This window comes from Centroberyx gerrardi, chromosome 16 (genome assembly GCF_048128805.1).
Source record: "Centroberyx gerrardi isolate f3 chromosome 16, fCenGer3.hap1.cur.20231027, whole genome shotgun sequence".
Classification (NCBI taxonomy): Eukaryota; Metazoa; Chordata; class Actinopteri; order Beryciformes; family Berycidae; genus Centroberyx; species Centroberyx gerrardi.
Genome location: NC_136012.1, coordinates 11344795 through 11368129, shown reverse-complemented (window position 1 = coordinate 11368129; position 23335 = coordinate 11344795). Strand labels below are relative to the sequence as shown.

Here is a 23335-nt window from a genome sequence, read left to right as displayed (position 1 = left end):
TTCATGTTGGTTTTGTTAGTATGTTGTTATAGTGGCTTGGTATCATGATCTTATTCCTAACCTTCCCCGTACCCTAACCATGGCCCATATGCTAACTGGGGTCAACCCAAACCACGCCATTCGCCCCTTAGTACATCATTTTTTAGCATCTGAATCGGGCCTCTGTATGCTCTCCCTGGATTGTGGCACAAAGGATTGCAACATAACATCTTCTGACTTGATAAATGCTAGCTGGTTTCTTTGGTCAGACAATGAATCTTTGTCTAGTTTATTTATTTAGTCCCTGGTTAAGCGAGTGAAGCTCTGTCTACTTTGAGATGAGAAACTAGAGAGTAACTCTAGAATTTGATCTACTGATGCTCGGCTGTTCTCATTAGGCCTAGTATCCACGAGGAGCTGGCCCAGATAAACCCGTTCAGCAAGTCTTTCCCTAAAGACCTACAGATACTGTGCTAGATGTGGAGAAACCAGGCTAGCAGATAAACTCGCGTCTCTGTGGTGCAATCCAGCAGGAAGACTTCAGTCTGTAGTGCTGTTCAGTGAGCTGTTTCTAAATGCCCAATCATCCACTTAAAGCTGTGTGCGTGTGTTTGTGAGAGAGAGAGAGAGAGAGGGAGAGAGAGAGAGAGAGAGAGAGAGAGAGAGAGAGAGAGACAGAGAGAGAAAGCGAGAGAGAGAGAGAGAGAGAGAGAGAGAGAGAGAGAGAGAGAGAGAGAGAGAGAGAGAGAGAGAGAGAGAGAGAGAGATTGTGTGTTTGTAATAATTGATGAGTTAGTCAAGAGTTACTGGGGATCTAAGAGCAGCACACACTTTCTATTGATAAAGTGGACTTGGCATTGTTGCCATAGTAATTCCATAAGCAGCACGTAACTGTGAAAAGTAACAGCAGTTGGCTATCGAAAGAAAGACGCACACATGCACACACACCAGTGTAAATGGATGATTGGACAATTGGCAGCAGCTCACTGAACAGTACAATTAGTACAGGTTGAAGTCTTCCAATTTTACAGGCTGTAAGCTCCCAGGAAAAGAGTGGGAGTGTAGCATGCATGAAGTAAAGTAAACAATATCATTTTTCTGAAGCAACTTTCAGAAACAAGTAAGTTTACTCCACACACTGTTGCACAAAGCCCAATTATGTCTCATTTCCGTTCCTTAAAGGAGCTGGCCCTGCGCTAACGTTGGCCGCCTACATTAGCGTGATGTGGAATGGTTTTCTCTAGCTGAAGATTATGGCTGTCTTGCCTTAATGGAGGACATATGGGCTATAACATGGACACACACACACACACACACACACACCAGGTTAAGAAGTCTCAGAGGACTCACTGGTGAGACCTATGGACATGCATAATAGATTCATATACTTGCATGAGCATGACTATAAGCATATATAAAGTCACAGGTCTTACCTTGGTCTGCAGACTTGGCAGGAGCCCAGCTCTTGAAGTAGTCATCCTGAAGGGAAACACAGCAGAAGAAACTGGGTTACAAAATGATAATTCCATTCAGAGAATATATATTTTGTAGACCAAATAGTGAATAGTCCAAATAGTAGACCAAACCACTGAGACATCCTGCCCTCATTTTCCTCTCTTTTTGTTCCTCTTTCATGCTTTGTCTTTACGTAAAGGAGAGTGATTACAGTTGAAAAGGAGAAGATATTGATCGGGTAGGGGGGAGGCTAGCCTAAAATTTCCCCAAAATAGGACAGAAAGATGCACAGAACCCTGCAGAAAACAGACAGGGGAATAAAGAAAGATGCGGGCTCAAGAACAGAGAAGTTGAACTAGGACAGGAACCGATTTGGTGTCAAGGTCAAAACCGGCTCCTGCACTGAACGAGGGCTCAGAGAGAGACGGACGGACTGAAGCAGAGAGAGAGACGGACAGAAAGCGGAGATAATAGGGTTGAAGACAAAGTGACAGAAGGGGATGGAGGTCTGTGGGGAGAGAGTAGGGATGTCCTGAATCCAAATACCATATTCGTCAGAGCACTTTAAACTAATTTTGGTAGTCGTGGAGAAAACACATTCAACTAAAAATAACATTTGACTGCACTAGAGAGAAAAAGAGTTGCTTGTTTGTACACTTTTTTGTTTGCTATGGGAATACTCTAATTATTTTGATTACTAATTTAGCATGGGCGAGGCCAATTTTCCCCTTGTTCTCGTCCCGGCGGGTCCGCTCCCCTGCTGGGCCGATAGCTCGTTTGACTGGGAGCGGATGAAGAATCCCTGTCCTGCGAGCGTCTGCTCAGTACAGCAGGGATGTTGTGTCTCCCCGTCGCTGCTGACTGTACTGCCACCGCCACATGTGCAGGAGCTCGTCTTCACAAAATACAACTTCAACTTTGAGTGTTCCTCCCAGCAAAGCTTTTGATGTTTTATTTCATTTTTATGTACACCGGAATGTGCAGATTAGACAAGAAAAGTAGTGGCAAAGTGGAAAAAAAGAGATTTTAAAAAAGCAAAAAACTTTTCATCTGTGAGATTGTTTTCCCAGTCCATAAATGTTCAGTGTGTCCCATGAGTGGGGGGTCGCTGGTGGGGTTCATCCAGTGGCACAAAGTAGTTTAGAGTGAGGAAATCTATTTTGAATCATAAGACATTTTTTCAGTTTATAATTGGCTGTTTAATGTGTTTGTTTGTGTGTGTACGTGTGTGTACGTGTGTGTATGTGTGTGTTGGGGGCAGGGGTCATGCAGTTCATAGTTAGGTTGGACATTTGTTTTTTTTACGTTTCAGTCAAATTCTCTCTCTCTCTCATATTAGTGTCCATGTTATTGTTCTGTCGTGATGTGGTTTCTACTATATTTTTTCCTCATAATGTTTTTCTTTGGTGTTTTTCCTTGTCTTCACTGAGGGTTTAAAGTTGGTGGTGCTAAGTAGGCTCAGCTCAGCGAGTCAGGTTAGGTAGCTTTGTTATGTCTTTCCAACAAGCTGTTTTGTGTCTTGTGCTTTGTTCTGTTTCCTTGTGTTTTATTTTGTTGCATGCTGTATTGCATCATTTTGTTTTGTGATTGATTGTTGATCAGTTAGATCTAGGTTGCCTCATTCTCTCTAAAGTCCTTTGAGACATGCTTGTGATGAAAAGCTTTATAAATAAACTTGACTTGATTTGACTCTCTCACTAAGCGACTCACTCACACACTAGTAACACAACTTTTAACTTTGGGACTTTTAACTCTTATACATATCTGTGGTGGGAATTCCAAATATACTTTGGTGCACTAGCACTTCCTGAACTGAACACAAATCTGATCAGTTTTTCCCCAAACTGGACAGTGTTGCTACAGTATGAGTTTTATTAATCAACTATGTCTGGTTGTTTGGCACAAGTCGTTGGTGTTTTCAACCCCGTTCATAAAGTCCTATGTTCAAATGATCAAAAAACAAAATACTTTTGAATGATATGTTGGACTATGGGCTAAAGAAAAGAAAGTTTTCATTTAGTCCTTAAACAGAATCCCAGTGTCCTAGATATGATTAAAGCAATACTCTTGGGACTTAATTAAAAATTTATGGATGTTAATATGATGACAACAAATCATTTTTTCTCCATCTCACTGTTGAGGAAGTTTCTGCACATAATTCTGCACATATCGTAGTGTTACACATGCACATACAGAAGCAACTAAGTTCTTGTCAACACGACTATTTGCATTGAGCCAAACACAAGCTCCATCTTAGACACAAAGACACATAAGAATACAGATTCATGCTCATCAGGTTTGTTTCTTCACCAACTTATTCCCTTATTCCTATCCAGGGTCATGGGGGGCTGGAGCCTATCCCAGAATGCATTAGGTGAAATCCAGGGAAACGCCTCGGACAGTTCACCAGTTCATCACAATATGTATGTATGTACATGTTTTTCCCCAATTATTTTCTATTCCTCTGGCTCTGCATTTACAGGAATGTGAACACATGCTGTGTGTTTGAATGTATGTTGGTGCATTTTGAGATGTGCTCATACATTATAGCTGCAAATGTCGAAAATTAATCGAAAATGAGAATCAAAGTGTTAGTTTGGGCTCAGCCAAGGGGGAATGGAGTCACAGATTTGCTGTTTTATTAATTTTAAATTTAATTACTTTTTAAAGATGAAGGCTAATTTATTGTGCCATATTTGGATAGGTCTTTCCAAACACTTTCATTTGGTATTGGAGCTTAAACTAAGGAAATTATATGAAGGGCAAAAAAGTGGAATTTATTGCCGATAACAGAGTCACAGAAAAACACCTTTTTCAAATTCAATACTACACTCAGCAGTATTTTTCAAAATCAGTGTCCCTGCTAAATTAACACAAACAAGTTCATTGCTCAACACATAATCAAGTAAAATACTAGACACCGCTTATTAAATAAATTAGCATTCACTCTCTAGTGCCTCAATTCATACTGATTTCAGCCAAGCCTGCCTGGATTTTATAAAACTCCACATGAAACCAACTCTGGATTATTTATTGGGGAGCTTCTGTTTTTTTGTTTTTTTTAATATATATTTATATTCAGCGTGTGGCTTCAAGTCACAGTGTGAATTAAATGCCACTGCTCCAAACACCTCTTTCCTCTGGGTTTGAGGTCTGGAGCAAGTGTTTATTTTATTTTTTTTGCCAAAAATATTCACTTCTGCTTTACCGAGCCCAAATGTGACAGACAGAGAAAGTGTTACAAGGATGAAGATCTTTGTCTACTTCTTGTACAATAATACACACACGGTCTAGTGTCAAGACTTACTGGGAGTAACAATTTTGTCGGTTTAGTCGGTTTACATTTACAGATGCAGTCCAGACATAAATGTAATCACAGAAGTAAGAAATTTAATGCCAAGTGCCATCCAAAGACTGAACTCATACCACATGTTAACTCTCTGAGTCATATAGAGATTCATCTGTGGTGATTTTCCTCAACATACTGCACTGAGTCACGTATAATCAATGCATTAACATTCAAATTTTATTCTAGAAAAATTAGCAAAGCTCAAATGCAAGCTGCAATCTAACAGATTAAGAATAGCTGTAAGGACAGATACATTTTTTTTTATATCAAAGGCATCAAATCAAAAGAAATAGCCTCAATTTTGATAATAATATCTTCCTCCTATAACCCTAAACCCCCACCCACATACACACACACACACACACTTTGTGTTACAGAGGTGGCCATTAAACGTCGGGAGCCAAACAAAACTGGAAAGCCAATCACCATGGCAACAAGTTAATGTGGCATTATACATTCTGGAATCTGTACACACACGTACACACACACACACACACACACACACACGCACATGCACAGCAGTGGTATCTAGACCATCTCAAGCAGCACCTAGAGAAAGTCATATGTGTGTCAGCAGGGAGCGAGGCTGTGAGTGTCTGAACCAGTCAAAGTTAACCTGCTGGGCTGGAAAGCAGGGGCTCTACCTCCTTTATTATTGAATAACAGAGAGAGAGAGAGAGAGAGAGAGAGAGAGAGAGAGAGAGAGAGAGAGAGAGAGAGAGACAAATTAGGCAGCAACCTGAAAAAGTCCAGAAAAAAGGGACAGTTGACCCACTCAACCAGTCCCTGTTCTATAAATGACAACCGCTAAGATCCGAGCCAACACTTTTGAAATGAGGTGATGGAACCTAATTAGTTTCTCCCTTTTCTCTCATTTCATGTCCGTCCCCCCCCCCCCCCCCCCACCCCCCCCCCTCTCTCTCTCTTATACAGTTTATGCTTTATGGGTATGAAAGTGTGAATTGTGACGTGCCAAGAAAATAATTCCTGCGGAGTTCTGATTGAAGCCAACACCATTTAGACTAGTGTAAGGCCATTACAATTTAGTGGGAGCCCATAATCTCTGATTCAATGACTTCCCCCGCTCTAAACATTCCATTCACATTAATGTCTGCTATGCAAATAGACCCTCCATTGTCAGCTTTAGAAATAAACATACTTTAGTTGAAGCTATGGAAAACTACTACACACCCAGTTAGACCGGAGCCTTATTTATAAAACACACTCTCATCGACTAGAAGTGCTGATCAGGGAGTGTTGAGTCTTTATTATCCTTGATGAGGGATTTTCTCTTACAGCAAATATAAAATGGCAAAGGCAAAATGCATGACATGGTAGAAAATAAAGGCAATACTTTGCACCTATACTGTATGTTATGTGTGTCATTCATGCTTCCAGGGTCTAGAGGTTCCTCTTGGGGGAAACCCATAAGTCCTTTTTCCCACCAGCATGACAGACGGCTACACTACCAGTCCAGCTAATTCACCTAAAAGATACAGTGTCCTGATTGATAATACTGAATAAACATGATACTGTGATAGAAACTGCTAGGAAACCCGTCTAACCAGTTCTGTACCATGCTGAACTGTACCACATTATGCCAGCTACCTCACCTCACTGTGCATGTTAATGAGCTACAGTGCAGCTCTACAGCAACATGTCCACTATGAGAGAAACACTGGACCGTCTGGAGCTTCCAGCAAGGTGTTGCAGTGAATTTCAACACTCTGCTATCAAAGTATAAACACAATGAATTAGACACTTACCTCCACTTCCTTTAAATGATTGCAGAGGACAGAGGAGAGAGAGAGAGAGAGGGAGAGAGAGAGGGAGGAATAAAGGGAGGAGAGAGAAGAGAAAGAGAAAGAGAGAAAGGTCAGTGATAATGGTATATGTGATGTCCATCAGATCTATTACAATCCCATGCTACTCATTCTGAATACCGAGCTCAACCCAGAGATTCATTTAATAGGAATCTGATTCTGAGGGGGGGGGGGGGGGTAGAATACCGCTGCACTGCTGGACACACACACACACACACACACACACAGACGCACACACACACTCCCCACTGCAGCAGGAGTGAGATAGTCTTATTTGATGTGACATGCAATTTCAAACACATCGAGGGCAAATTGTACTGCCTGAGAGTAGGAGAAAAACATAAAGAAAAGAGAGAGAGGAGAAATACAGAGGGGGGAGGAGGAAGGGAAGTCATGCAGAAGTAGAGGCACGGCGAGAAGAGGAACATGATTTTTGGCCTTTTTCATTGTGATAATATGTGATTGAGGGAAGAAGAAAGGAGAGAAGGAAAAGACTAGAAGAAGGGGGAGGAGACACACATTAACTGTAGAGTGTACAGTATTAGAGCCCAGTGGAGTGTCTGTTTAGCATCTGTGTGTGTGTGTGTGTGTGTGTGTGTGTGTGTGTGTGTGTGTGTGTGCGTCTGTAAAAGAGCATGTATTACGCAAGATATAGGAAGCGAGAAGGAGTTTTTTCTCCTGTGCAATTATATTTGTTGTCTTTCTGCTTTCTGTACCATCTGGACATTCTCCCACCTTGCTACATGTTGCTGTTTTCTGTTCAGTTCATGTTATGTGTACAATTTGAAAAAAAAAAGCCTCCTATCAGGCTTCAGCATGGGACTTTACTGCTGATGTTAGTGAAGGATCAGAGTACTAGCCCTATTATTATTCAGTCTAAGTCTTAGGAATGACCTTTCTTTCCCCAAGACCCCCATTTATATTTAAGTATGCTCATCACTCAAGCATTAACAGGCACCTTAGTTGCCTGATATCACACAGAATTGTCAACTCGTTACACTCCATTTCCATCTTCAGTCTGACATTGCCTCCACTCTAACCGATTTCCGTGGGGGAGGGGGATTCGGTTTTCCCTAACCAATCACTAGAGACCAACGTATCCGCCTGAATCTAACGTCATTTTAAGTCGACACTGATGTGAAAAAAACATCTCCCCTTTGAATAAATGCCTTCAAAGCAGAGTGCCGTTCGGATTTCAAAGTAATTGGTACTTTTAATCGATTTAGAACAGCCTCGATAGCAGCGTCTATCTTGTCTACAGCGGTCGGCATTGTTGTTATTACTCCTCCTTGGTTCCGGCGCACAGCTTGACAACGCTTGACAACAGCTTGACAACGGCGTTACGGCTGATTGGCTAATCGTTAGTCCCCCCCCCCCCCCGGCGCTCTTTGGACCGATCATTTTTCAACCGAGAAACCGCTGTTTCATGTCACGATGCCAGACCAGAATCAGTCAACTTGGTGGAGTGGGCGGATTCAAAGGTCTGGACCCAGGCAAGCACCTTAGCCCACCCTGCCTCTGCCCCAATGTCATTCAAACACTTCAAAGTGATTACAAGGAGATAAAAGTGTGTCTTTCATGATCATACCTTTTCATAACTAATCTATCGCTAATCTTTTAAGTGTTAATCGAGTGAAAGTAATTAAAACTGAAAAAAAGGACAATACTTTTGAAGGTAGTGCTGAAATTTTCAATAGTGAGTTTCATAGTGAAGGGAGTCTTTCATCCATGCCAAATTGTGACCGTTCTGCAGGAGCTTGTTGGCAGACAAAAACTTGGACAGTTTAATTGAGAGTCTTTTTTGGAGGGTTTAATTAAAAACCTGTTTAAAAATGGGGAACAACAGCTGCCACTGAATTTGGGAGTCCTCTATTATAAACCTACTTCCATCCCCTAGAATCATAATTGGATGATGCAGTCTATTTAGCAGTGGCTCCATTTTGCCCATGTAAGCTACGGTAGATGCTGCTTAATTCCGCCCAGTATGGCCGGATGTCTGTGTTCAAACGCCTTCACGCAACAACCAACTGTTCCATTAGGAGTTAGACGGCGCTGTCCAGCAGGCGGACAAGTGAAGTTAAACTAGGCTGCTGTGTTCAAACAGTCTCGCTGGAGTTAGAAAAGGGGCAGCCGTGTCAATGAGGAAGTGTAGTGGAAAATGAGCGCTAGGGGAAAACGTCAAACTAACATACACCAGCTAATGTGGTTACTTGGCTGTACTTTGCTCATAGACGCATGTGAGTACTTCTTAAGACCAAGGATGGAAGTAACTAATTACATTTACTCCAGTTATTCTAATTTAGTAGCTTTTATGTGTATTTTTTAAAGTCAGTACTTTTGCTTTTACTTTACATTTAAAATCACATCCATTACAGAGTACGCATTTTGTGGCTCTCCATAAGCAGCACTAACTGGACCAATTTAAATTGGCCAATTGTGAGCCATTCACAGTGAACAGTCAGTCAGTGAAGAAGAGAAGACTAATCTGACTAATTTTGTAATAATTTCAAATTTTTCCATTTAAAAGAATCTAGTTTCTGTTATGTTCTGTTCTCATCCTTTTAGAATTGCATGGGAAATTTCACATGTAACAATGTTCTCTTTTCTAAAAGTGACTTAAGTAACTATAAGTAACATAGTAACTTTCACTCTTTTACTTTTTACCACCCCTGCTTAAGACAGTTCTCTACAGTACAGTCATCTGAAACTGAGGTTCATGCTGTGGTAGAAGTGTCCTTCTTTATCCAAGCTGTGGTGAAGTGCCTCTCGTACATCACACACAGGGACAAACCAACAGGGAATACTGGTGCTCCCAGTATGGCAGGCCAGAAATCCCACCTCAATCCCATTACTGTGCAACCTAGGGAAAAAAAATAGTGACAACTATCATCTTGCCCATGTTCTGGCTGTGTATGTCTGAGAGTATCCTTGGGACTCCACCAGGTCAGCTCATTTTTTTTTTCTCCCCAGCCATAAGTGATGGACCTGATATCTCATCTGAAATAGCAGATCCCCGAGGAATTCTGTGTGACAGAAAAAGGTAGAGAGGGAACAGAATTGATTCTGAGTGGAACTAAAATGGGAATGGCTTTAGCCTGATTGGCTACTCTCAGCAGAAGTGACCTCCTCTGAAGTGAAATGTCTTATGCCAGAGGATTGTGTGTGTGTGTGTGTGTGTGTGTGCGCACGCTCGTGCATATTTGTGAGGTTGCACAAATACTCACATTAACATGAAAATAGGCAAAGCCATGCCTGCAGTGCTGACTGAAGATGTCATAATCAGGGGATGGGGATGCAAATCTGGCCTCTTGGCGGAAACTAAACAGCATTAAAGATTTACTGCCTACTTTATTCATTTTATTCATGGGTTTGGATCCTTGCCCAACTCCTTCCTTCCTTCTGCCTTCTCCCCATAGTCCTGCATTCCCCTCTCTTCTTCTTGTTTCCTCTCCTTTCTTCTCCCCCTCTCTCTGCCCTCCTCCATCGGCTACATCACACTTGTAGACAGGCACTGGTCTAGGATCAGATCTGTATCCTATGGAGCTGATATAGGAGCTATGTGAGCAGATAGCAGAACAGAGCTGAGAGTGGATTTCAGAGCCATACTGCTTCATTTAATTTTACTGCAGAACTCAAAGGAGGGTGAAATGCTGAGTAAGACCAAAGCAAAATAAGCCGGGCTTCTGATGGACACAGTTCTGCTTCAACACCAATACTGTAGAAACAACACACACACATTCAGACGAGCAACACACACACATTCAGAGAGAAAAGTGTAGGGAAGACATGCTAGTCATTTAATTTCAAGTTCAATTCAACTCAATTCAATTCAATTCAATTCAATTCAATTCAATTCAATTCAATGATAACAATAATAATGATCATAAAAAAGTCCAATAAAATCAGAAGAAATTATTAGAATAATGGCAATAATAATAGTTGTAATAACAACAATATATGTAATATAAAGGATAAATTAATATATGGAGTATAGAACAATATATCATAGAGAGTATAGCAGAATTGAAAATGCAGTAAAAAGATATCAAATAAAAGGCAATGTAACAGTGGAGTGTGCTGATACATTATATGCAAACAGTTAGTCTCTAAATTTGTGTTATACAGTGTGTGTATAAGCAATTACCGGGCCAATTAAGGCCATTATATTAATGAACATAAGGGGCTCATTAGGCCTTACAGAGGCTGTTGTCATTGACCAGTGTCATAAGCCATAACAGGGAGTGTTTAATATGTGAAACTCATTAAGTGTCGCCCACTTGACAGTTTTCACGGATGAGTAGGTTTCTAGGTGACTGTGAGGGCGTGACATGCTGCAAAGATCATGACCGGTTCTCAAACTCACAACACACTGAGGTCACGCAAAGTTTGTTGTGTCATGCAAACTTTGTTCTGTTTCAACTTTGTCTTCAAAGTTACTTGTGAGGTAGAGATACAGAAAGTTCGGAGCAGAGATGAGGAGAAAACAGAAGAAGAGAGAGGGTAGAGTAGGGTTGTGAGGTTGACAGAAGACGGGACTGAGCAGGAGAGGATGAACAGAATGGGGACGGAGGGAGGAGAGGTAAGAGAGCAGAGGGTGGGGAGGGGAAATGGAGAGGATGGATCGAGGGATTTCGGAGCAAGAGGGAAGAGGAGACAGACAAGGTGAGGAGTGGGTAATGAAGGAATATGCTGTAGGAGGAGAGGAGAGAGAGAGAGAGAGAGAGGGAGAGAGAGAGAGAGAGAGAGAGAGAGAGAGAGAGAGAGAGAGAGAGAGAGAGAGAGAGAGAGAGAGAGAGAGAGAGAGAGAGGTACAGTGGGAGAGGAAGAACACAGATGGATTTTGCTTTCCTGTAGTTGAGCTCCACTGGACTCTATCCAGTATTCATGTCTACAGCCTTGGGATAGACAGGCAGCATCTCATTCATATGAACAGACAGGTAACACTGAATATTACATGTGGTGCTGAGAAGATGCAGCAGCACACACACACACACACACACACACACACAACTTGGCACCTGTTTTTGAGGATAGCTACACACAAACTCAAATAAATAGTTAATTGGAACACACTCAAACTCTCTCTCTCTCTCTCTCTCTCTCTCTCTCTCTCTCTCTCTCTCTCTCTCTCTCTCTCTCTCTCTCTCTCTCACACACACACACACACACACACACACACACAACAAGGCCAAGATGAAAAGTGGCACTATCTCGTTACAAGACTGAATTCAATCCAGACACTCAAGAAAAGCATCTGTTCAGCCAGTGACAACATTTGTATTCGCAGCCAATGAAACTCTTGTAAACAGACACAAAAGCTGATCTACTCTTTCCTTCTACTTACCTCCCCATTACTGTCCTTGGCCTTCGTTCATCAACTCTCCTCCTCTCCTGAACACTGTGGCTCTGAGCCACACATCAAACATATGAATCCTCTTCATTTCGTCCTTTCCTTTCTCTCTGACTCCCTGTACTGCCCTCACTCTGTCTCTCTCTCTCTCTCTCTCTCTCTCTCTCTCTCTCTCTCTCTCATTACTCCCATTTCCTCTTTCGTGAGGAGGAGTGGAGGAAATGGGAGAGAGAGAGAATATCAATAAAGAAAGCCCAAAGAGGAGCGAGGTGGAAATAGGAAGAAAACTAGTGTAAGAAGCAACAAATAAAAGTGAGTGACAAAAAAAAAAAGAGACTGACTTGTTAAGGAAATGAAACCAGGGAGCTCTGTCAGAGGGCGATCTATGCAAGTTCCTGGTGGGAGAGAAAAGACTTCGGAGCAGCGGAGTGTGTAGTTAATACAGATGAATACAGAGGAGACGGAGAGAGTGGCAGACGGAGACAGAACGTAAATGACGGAAACAATTGGCATGGAGCGAGAGAGTGGGCACAGAAGAATGACTGGCTGTCAAGGCATCTATAGCTGTATTTCCATCCAGCTGTCAAGCGGATTCTATGCAAACTTGTCAAATGTTGCAAAAAACAAAATGCGAATTAGGTCTGTTTCCATCAGCTGGGTTGAAGTGAATAAATAGGCTTCCTAGTATTGGGCAAGTTGTTATTGTTTTTTTTTGTGTCAGTTAATGTTAGGCATATTTCATGTCTGAAGACCAAAGCAAAGAAATGCACTTGGCAATATCCTAATGCACCAACTAATGGCCATACAAGTCATAGACAAAATATCCAAAGCCACTGAATTGTTGTGAAATGATAATCAAGATTGAACTAAGTCATATATGTCCTTATTTTTTTAATCACTATTTATTGCATACTTTCTTTATCAACAAAATCATTTTTCAATATTGAGTAAATTTTATAAAAATCTGTCGTTTCCATCCAGCTTAATTAGACAAAGTGAGACAGGAAAGAGAGGTGTATGACATGCGACAAAAGTCCCGGGATTAACTTTTAATTTGATACATCATAATTGGCATAAAGGGAGAGAAGGAGGATGGAGGGAGAGAAGTGGATGTGGATGAGAAAACTGAGGAAACTATATTATATTGGCATCAGAGAATTCTTGAAGATTTTGCCTATTTCATAGGTAGAATGATATATTACATCTCTCTAACAGAGACAAATGGCTAAAATATGAGTCATTTATTTTCAGTGACCCCAAACTAATGGTCTAAGTCCGTAGAAGTAATGGATTAGAACAAGAGATTTGCTGATGCTTAATGTTTAGTACTGAGAATCAATATCAGTCAATAAGCGACTACAATAAGAACAGAAACTGAGGAAAATCTAGACATTTGAGTTCAACACAGTGACAGAGACAGAACTAGGGAGAATGAGATCAAGGCACAGACAAAAGGAAACTGACAGAGGAAACCCAGCGAGTCTGAAACAGACAGCTTGTGATACAGACATTTTCTCCACACACCTTAAGTCTCATATTAGTAAAAAAAAAAAGTCACTTTTGGCTCTCAGATCAGTGCTTCTCCACCATGTAGCCTTAATGCAGCAGACAGGTGTGTCAGGTCAACCTAGATCTATGTCAGGGGAAGCCACAGGCTGGTGGAGGTAGAGCTGTGAATAATAGATAAGACAGCGTGTCTCTCGATTAGCCAGACACGACTAGAGGCCGGTAGCCTGCTGCCGCTGGCTGGTTGTATCAGTGTTGGCCGTTTGATTGGGTGAGGAAATGGGCTGCGTTTATCTGCTGCTGTTGGAAATGTTGTGCCTTGTCTCGTCTACACGTCTGTCTGTCAGAAGGTCAAACCAGCGTAATGTGAGTGTTTATGTTTATGCAGCCATAAGCTAGATGATGATGAATAGTCATTCAGAGGATCACCCAAGGCCCATAACCAACAGCTGCTGCCGGAGCCTTCTAGCTGCTGCTAACAGCCTCGTCCTCAGCTCCAGTTTTCACACAGCGCTTTCCTATGGTTGTCATGCTTCCATACACTCTCCTTGGTGTGAAAAACAGAGCTGTCTTTTTCCCCTATATGTGTGTTTCTATTCCTGGCAGATCAGAACAGCTTGTTCTAGACATTTCTGTTTCATTCTCACTCTGTCTCTCCATCTTTTTCAGCTGACAGATGTTGCTGTACCATAACTGCTGAGCAGGATATAGATCTTTAGAACGAGTATTATGAGATGTTAATAGCCCACCTGTTTCTCTCTGTGTGTGTGTGTGTGTGTGTGTGCATGTGTGTTGTCTACACTTCATCCAAGTACCCAAAGCTGAATAACTTCAATGGAAATGATTCACTATGTGACTTTTTTTTCAAAGGAACAGCGGAAACCACTGAGGGAAAAAAATGCAGCATGTCTTTCTCTTTCTCCCTCATTTCTCCTCTCCTCCTCCCTCACGTAACCTCTTCATCACATGGTCTTATTGTGGTTTCTATTGTATGTTGCTTCTTCCTCTCTCCCGTCTCTCCTTACCTTGAAGAATGTGAATACATGTAAAGTCTCTGCTTTCTGCATGGTGACTAGTTCATCAATTTATAGTATTATAGGGAACTTGGACTGACAAAAAAGATACATTGGCAGTAATTGAATCCATATATTTGCATTGATGAGCTGAGAGGAGGCACTAATGAAAGCTCCAGAATGGAGATAAATGAAAACACAGGAGAGGAAAGGAGAAAATTAGGGTGATGGATGCAAAAGTTCACAGCAAACATAATATATTAATACGGTAATCGTCTTTTTCTTTCCCTGTGTGTTCCTCTACGAAACGGATAGTATCCTAAACACAGATCTATTGAGTCTCTATGGGAAAACGAATAAAGAGTGGAGGAAATTATGCAAAAAGAGTGTAAAAAGGAACACAATAATAAACAGCCATGTACATGCTATAGCTATTTTAATTATGGGTCATGCTATTCTTCTATTTCAAGTTCAGTCCAAGATTATTTGAATTCAAGGAGCTGACCTCCTGTACAACACTATCCTATCTTTTTTTTTTTTTAATACCATCCTATCTGACTCAGGCCCTCAGCTCCCGTTGTATCCCACGGTGATAGCGCAGCCATGGCGACGGGCCAAGTGCCAATCAGACGCAAGCTCTCTTATCTGTCTCCTCTGGGGACACAAGGGAGGAGCTGGGGAGGATGGAGAGATAAATATCCCGTCTTCACTCCTCCAACTGCACCGCTCCGCTCCATCACTCCATCACTTCCCTCATTTCTCTACTCTTTCATCCCCCGCCCCCCCTCCCCCCTTTCTGTAGGTTTGTGAGTTTCCTCGTCCATCAGCATGTTAGAGCTGTCCTTAACTAAGTTAGTCAGATCTGCGCTGAACTTTTCCTCACTTCTTCTTCTTCTTCTTCTTCACCCGCTCTTCCTCTTTCCCCTTCATTCTGCTCTGACAGACTCTCTGTCTTCCTCCTTGTTTCTCTGCCTGGTCACAGAGTAAATGTCAGTAGAAAGTTCAAAGCAAGCCTGTGGGAAGAAGCTCTCACATCTTACGGTTTGTGTGTGTGTGTGTGTGTGTGTGTGTGTGTGTGACTTTGTACTGATGTACACCTGTCTCTCAGGCTTTGTCAACTAAATGCAAGTCAAATGAATGCAGACAAAACAGCCACACCAGGCCCCAGACAAGCTAAACTTTCCTCAAAGTGTTTTTATGTTTGCTATGGAAAAAAACATGTCTGTTTTTGACTTTGTTATGGAAAAAAAAACCTCGTCTATTTTTTTCACTTTGTTATGGAAAATTGTTTTTCACTGTGTGGGCTTTTCTGGAGGTCACACAAACTAGATTTACGGTAAAAGCTGAACTCAGCCAGAATTCAAACCAGTCAATATCTCCTTCCCTTTAGGGGCCCTTGTATAAAAACTGTAATATATTACAGTCGCCTACAGTATGCTTCAGAATCAGATGTCACTGCATGTTTGCAAACGTAGAAATGCATTTATGTTGATTTAATTCTAAAAACCCTTCATCTTAATTATACCTTGTTATACCAAGATTCCTGCAGGCTTTCCAATTCACCCTTCTAGTGTAAGACACACACACACACACACACACACACACACACACACACACACACACACACACACACACAGTGTTGTTGGTGAGAGAGAAAGAGGGAGAGAGAGAAAGGGGAAAAAAACAACAGATCACCTATATTGAATGAATTCTAAAAAACACAATAACAACATATCTAAACGACAGATCCTACACTCATAAGGTCGAACTCAGAGTGCAAACAGTTTCCTGGGTCTTATGCAGATTGAGTTCTGCACGCTGGAGCTGCTCCTATTCAGACTTGGACTGTGCGAGGTGCTCACTAGAGTATTTTTGGCGTGCCCTTGCTTGTACGCAGGTTTATTCAAAACCTTGGCCTCTTTGTCCTTCACATCGGTACGGCAGAAAAATGTCCCACAGACTTTTCACCTTTTCATGCCTCTCTGCTGAATCACTGCGTTTAAATACCGTGTGCTTTTCATTCAGCTTTAGGACAATTGCAGGACAACTGAATCGGCAACTTTCCCATGGGGCGTTAATTGGATAAAAACCTGATAAAATATACTATACAAAATCTGAAATCCAACCACAGACTACAGCAGCTGATTTCAGTGGTTAGCTCACCTTTAACCAGAGAGGAGGAACTAATCAGTGAAATCACCTGCTGCAGTGTTTGTTTGGAACAAAAACCTGCAGACTCTCAGGGCCATTTTGCATTTTGCCTCCAAGAAAACCACTCGAAGATTTAGTTTTAGATCAGAAATAAATTTTCAAAAGACGAATTCCAGTCGTAATTGCTTTCTACTCAACTCACCAACAAGCCGCTCTCCACTTCCATTTCTCATTGCATTGAAACTTTTTGCGCAAACACTTCCCGGCAGTCACGGCCATGTCTGCATCACGTTAACATTAACCGTTCTTTTCCAGTTCCTATGAATTTGTTCCTGTGTGCTCTGCGCCCCGATGGTCACGTGTGTTCAGTCAATGGCAACACAATGGAATCTGTCCTTCATCGTGCCTCTTTGTGGGTCAGTATCTGGTCAACATGTACAGTATTTTTTGCCATGTCTGCTCTTTACCATTAGGAACTCCTCCTGCATTGGGAGACAGAAGCCTGAGATATTCCCATAATATCCCCGGACACCCTATCCAGCTGACACAGCACCTATTGCCAGGGATGGAAAGGCCGCATGTTACCTGGAGTAACAGGGGAGCGATGTTGGCTGTGCCATCTGGCTCGGCAAATGGTTCCTCAAGAGACGACACAGGTGAGCGATCAAGGCTCGATCCGTGCAGAATTACACAGGGCACTGGGCATTTGCTAGAGTCATCACATTTAAACGATTTTTGGCACCGTCCTCGCAGGGTCCTCTGATGATCCTTTAGCACATAAATGATAAGCTAAGCTATCAAGACGTGCCCTCATTTTTTGTGACTAAATTAATATCCTACTTGATGTCTTTGGTGCTTATCAGTATGCATATTTCGTGTGCTACATCAGTAAACCGACGGGAGTGCTAGACGTATTGCAGGGTAAGGAAAGGGGCGTGCAAATTAATTAAGTTATTGTTACAATATGCGTGTCGAATTGTGAACATAGACACACCTTGATTTCCATATTCATCACCTCAAGCATCTTGCAAGAGGCAGATTATCCCTAGGTGCATACACAGAAAAAAAAGACTTAAGCACCATAAGTCAGTCGATCGGATCCATTGTGAAGACAACTCAACAACAACACATCCCACACACACAGATGGACAAATATTTGAGAAATGTCAGACAAGCACACACGAAGCTGCTTGAAGGAGCTCTTAAACGGGACAGTGCTCTTGACAAATATTGCTCTACCTTACTGTTGCACTCTCTGTCTCTTTCTCCTCTCACACGCATGCATCAACACAGCAGGCGCACAGCATCCTGCATTATCTCTGATCAAAGAGTGTAGTAGTGTAGATTACCAAGACTACTCACTCACACCACCACACACACACACACACACACAGCTGTACCACCCACAGTAGCCGTGAGCTCATTTCCCACAGTCTCATGGGAGCTTAAAAGGCTTACTCAGGAACAGAGCGAGCCAGGGAAAGAAAGAGAGGGATAAGAGAAAAGACGGCAAGGTGCTGATGTAGGGAAATAAAGAGAGGAATGAATTGGGAAGGAGAGAGTGAGATAAAAGCCACAGAGAGAGAGAAGAGAGGGGAAGAGCAGGAGAAGAGAGAGATGGAGCGAACAAGGTGGGGGATTTGAAGAAGACGTTACAGCAGACTGCTACTTAAGGTTAGCTACAGCGGAGAGACGTCTTTATCTCAACAAGCACACTACACCAAAACTAAAGCCTGCCACACACAACAGACTGGAGCCTTTTCATGCTTCAGGTCAAACTGGATGCACAGATATCATGTAAATATTGTTCCAGTCACTATTCCATGCACTTTGGTGACATTACATTTTTATTTTCTGTACACTTACCTGGTGTGACTTTATTATTGTCAGAATTTGACATTACATGACCTCCGGGGCACATAATGCTTATTCATGTTTTACAAATCATTTGTGATTGATTTATGAATACTTAATTAGGTATTTAAAAGTGATTAACTTGGATAATAACAAATTACTAATTCTTAAAGCAATCGCAATTAAACCATTGGTGTGCTTTCTTAACAGTCATGATACATATGTAAATGATTAATTGGTTCCAGTGCTGCCAGTATACAGATTGTTCAACACCAGAAAAGTAATTGTATCCATTTTGAATGACAGTGCAAGCCAGGTGTGTCCTGCAGCTCAGCTCAGTCTGGTCCAGTGTGTTTTCATTCAGGACTGTGAACCAACCCATTGAAGAACAGAGGATCCATTAGGATCAGTGGGGCGTTTGAACCCAGATGGTGTTTGACCTTCTCCTAGTCTGAGCAGCTAATCCTGTCTGATCCCAGTCCAGAGGCCAGTGTCTCTTAAATCACAGCAGCCCCAAAACGCACCGCAAGAGAGCCCCCACACTTTCCTATCCAATGAGAGGTTAAAGAAAAGAGGACAATAAGAAAACGACACTCACACATGCATGCACATATGAACCTCCTACCAGCAACCACCCCCCACCCACACACACAGTAATAGCAAACATACATTATCAATTTGTGTTTACAGAGTGTCTTTTGCACCATCTTGTACACAGAAAGAGAGAAGAGAGAGAGAGAGAGAGAAAGAGAGAGAGAGAGAGAGAGAGAGAGAGAGAGAGAGAGAGAGAGAGAGAGTAGACACCTCAGGGACACATCTGTAAATACTCTGTTTTCCTCTCTCTCTCTCTCTCTCTCTCTCTCACTCCAAACAACACCAGGTCCCTAACAAGCCCACATGGGGATTGGCCCCTCCAACTCGATGATCTCTGCTCTGATTGGCTGAAGGATGGTTGGTTTCACCATGCAGGGGTGGGTGATCTATCACAGTTATTGTTTCTATGGGAACCTCATTGTTGCAGCCACCACTTTGTGGTGTTATAGAGGGGGTCAGGGGCGGAGCTTGCCTTTCATGCATATGGCTGCAAGCTATATTTGAGGTCTAAAAATACATAAATAATAACTTATTGGGCATACTGAAATTACAGTTAAAATTCACAACTATTATGCTACAGAAAATGCAGAGCTAATGTCCAGTGATCTGCCAAAACAACAACAGTAGTGTTCAGCCGAGATTTGGCGTATTTACCAATCACATTAAGTCATGTAAGTTTTTCTAAATCTACCATATTACATCAATTCAACAAATTCATATTTATTTATTTATTTTTGCTCCCCCCATATGATGGCATAGACAGGGATCTACACTATTGTCTATTTGTGATGTCATAGAGGTTAGGCTAATTGAAGTAGTAGCAGGAAAAACACCAGTAGGTTACATTGTCTCCTACTGGTAGATTGACAGACAAACTATGTATTTTTCAATCATCGCTGAACCTGATCTAAAAACTCATATTGTAATTTTGTTGGTTATTCCTGAGGTTGTTTACACTGAATTTGACACACTATCTCTAATGTCAACAGACTGTAAAATGCCAGGGGAAGTGAAAAGCTCTATGTTGTCCTCTCTCTGCTCAGGTCTGAACCAGGATGTCAGCCTCAGTCACTTGTGTCTTTCAGCAGTGCTCCAGAGAAGCTCCTTTTACACGCATCATCAAAGTGGGACTCTCCCTCTGTTGACTGGAAAAGCTTGTATTTCTACACACAGCGGCAACAGACTGGAGTGGCTTGTTCACCATAACATGTTCACTTAGATAAGCCAAGTCATTCAGTCTTTATGCTTCCAGATGAGTCCTTCCTTCCTACTTTCTATTTAACAGATCAGTATGATTACATTGAATATATGAGCAGATACTGAAGCTTGAAGTAATCCACTCTTGTAACAATGACTTCAGTGGATCTTTAAATCAGTGCTTGAAGCTCTCTACCAAATCTCTCTGGACTCAGATGTTGAGGACCTTTGAGAGGACTCCCACACCGCTCACACACTCTTCCTCTCTTCCTGTTGCTGCAGTGATTCAGTCAGGGTGACAGGGGAGCTGGGTAATATTTCCAGAAGCCCTGCTGTAGATGCAGATTTGTTTTGGTTGAAACTCTGAGTCATAAGCCACTCCTGGTGGTCCTCAGGAGGTTTAGAGAGCTGCTCTGAATAACCAATCGCATCGACATCATTCACTTAGACAGACAGTCAGTTAGGCAATCAATAAAAGGACTGAAACTTGCTGTTGAGGCCTGTCAAGTGGGTTATCTGCAGGCTCTTTATCAAATAAGAACTGCATCAAGTGGACCCATAGTACAACTGCACATACAGCACTGCTTCATGAAAGATTATTACAAAACCACCCACAGCCTCTGCGAGGCTGGGGTGTGGGAGGGTGGGGGCGGGGGTGAGGCAGACCCGAGGGATCTCATGCCCTCTGGCCAATTTTACCTGTTTGGCAACCGCAGTAGACAAATCTGACTTATCTTTAAGAGTGACAGTGTAGGTTTTCATGCTCATACTGAATTGGTAGGAGAGTTTTCACTATCCTCAAGGTCTTGAATTGTCTTGTTTGCAATAGATCACCGGAGTGAAGTTTGCTGTGGATCAGTCCCTTGTAATTGGCCTTTTTAGTCAGATTAGGTCAGAAACATACTATTTATTAATCAATAACCCACATCGGTCTGCCATAAATTAAATCAAATGAGATTCCCCAGCTACACATAAAGATTTTGTTTGGAGTTGGTGTTTTGAGAATAATAAAATACATTTTTGACATAAATATTGCGCTTAAAGCAAAATGGGCAAGAGGATATAAGATTATTTATCGATAATGGGGGCTGGGTGACAGGCATTCCCCAGAGCTAAAATATCGTGGTAGAATTAATCTCCTTGCCGTGTTACACTATCATGGTGCAGAGATCGGCCTGCTCAGTGCCGCTGTGGATTCCTTTTTTTCATTAAGAGTAACTACACGTGTGGGATGTCCAACGATTCCAGCAGCTTCATAAACTCCATGTCCAGATAGGATGTTTGGGGCTTATTGGATCTAGCTGTGTGTCTGATTGGTGTTTGATTGTACCGTTGCTGAGTGCCAACGGAGAGGCGTGCGGGTCGAAGAATTTTGGTAGTTTGGAGGGTCCCTTAACCCAGCGCTACACTACTGGACAAAATGTGATACAAGAATAAATTATGAGACATAGTCTTGTTTATTTTCATTTTCATTTGAAAGCCATTTTGCCATTCACAAACAACAGGCCAGAATAGAGACACATTTCCCCTGCTAGTTACTGTTCCTGTCTAATATGACCATGAATGAAGTGATACTGAACCAGCTCAAACAGCACCATAGATCTTTGTTTTTCCATTCACTGGTCAAATTATTCTTTCCCTTTTGGAAAGCCAGCTGACAATGACAACATGGCACCATCAGCGCAAATACATCTATTTGTCATGTTATCTTTTCTTCCTTGTTTCCTCCCTCATTTCTCTCCATCTCTCCCTAATAGCTATTTGTGGTAAATTAGATCTGAGCTTCTGCATGCAGAGGCGACATTTCCAAGCTGATGGATTTTTCTTCTCTTTTCTTTCCATCTTCTTGTTTTCCTCCCCGTCTTATTGTTGTGATCACAGGCTCTCTCTCTCTCTCTCTCTCTCTGTATGTATGTAAACCATTGTGTTGCAGTTGTGCAAATACAGCTATTCGCACACAATTCACAAAGCATCTTGTGTGGAAAGAGAGGAACAGTCTGTAGAAAGCAGTTTTCTCAAGCTAATCAAATAGAAATGGACACATTCAGACTGTTTAAGCTTTCTATTCTCTCTGTTTTATTCTCGCTATTGTCTCAATAGTCCTGCCCTCCCCAAGTCCCTTCTCTTTGTTTTTCTCCATCCCTTAATCCCTCTCTCTGTAATGAGTATAGTGATAAATTATGTACAGTGTGAGATTAAAAACTGCATGGAGATACATCACAGAGCTGATGTTATGCAGAGAATATGAAACAAATCAGCACACAATAGCATTATGTTTTGCATATGTTCAAGGTCTGTATTAGAAAAATGTTCCCAAATTGAGAGAGAGGTGCAGGTGGGAGGATAGGCTGACAACTTGCACATATTAATGACACTAATAAAAACGGAGGTCTCTTTGCGGCTAAATGAACATCAGGAACTTTCTGTGCTGAAAAGAGAAAAAAAAATCAATGCTCCCTTCAGCCATATCTATCCTGCTGCGGCTCAACAGGCACCAACAGCACCTCTGGTATTTTACCCTGATCAATGATAAATAAACAAGGCCAGTCACTTCTTCAGATTAGGGACAGGCAGAAATAACTGTGTGTGTGTGTGTGTGTGTGTGTGTGTGTATTGGATAATACTGAATATGGATTTCCTGGGAGATTTTGCTGCGGGCAAAACAACTCCCTCTCTTTTCTTTCACTCCTTCTCCTCATCTTGATAAAGGAAATCTAATTTTGTCGTCGTTTTAGTGCCCCCACACACGCACCGAAAATTGCATTTTGCACCTAATTTCAAATCCTCCACATGTGTCCACCAACCAAATCAAAGCCATATTTCTAATAATCTCCATATTGCTTTTACATCTCCCACAGAGACCATATAGCCTCTCTCTTTGGAACAGGTCTGAACCAGTTAAAGCCCATCCTTCTCTCCTCGCGTCTGTAATTCCAGACAGAACGCGTCGAGTGCGGAGTGAGCTGACTGATAGATTGAATCTGTGATACGGCCACAGTCAATAAGCAGAGTAATCAAAAACACAATCATCATCACCATCATCACAACAGTTATGATCACCATA

At 41.9% G+C, this 23335-nt stretch overlaps 1 protein-coding gene across 1 annotated transcript in view; it reads right to left on the bottom strand.

Moving 5' to 3' along the window:
- Window positions 1–23335, bottom strand: part of LOC139918934 (testican-1) — a 91085-nt gene that overhangs the window by 43915 nt on the left and 23835 nt on the right. Inside the window, exons 2-3 of the mRNA XM_071908482.2 lie at window positions 6550–6558; window positions 1413–1458 (exon numbers count right to left, since the gene is read on the bottom strand). Coding sequence (XP_071764583.2) covers window positions 1413–1458; window positions 6550–6558 — 55 coding nt within the window. The remainder of the gene's footprint in view (window positions 1–1412; window positions 1459–6549; window positions 6559–23335) is intronic.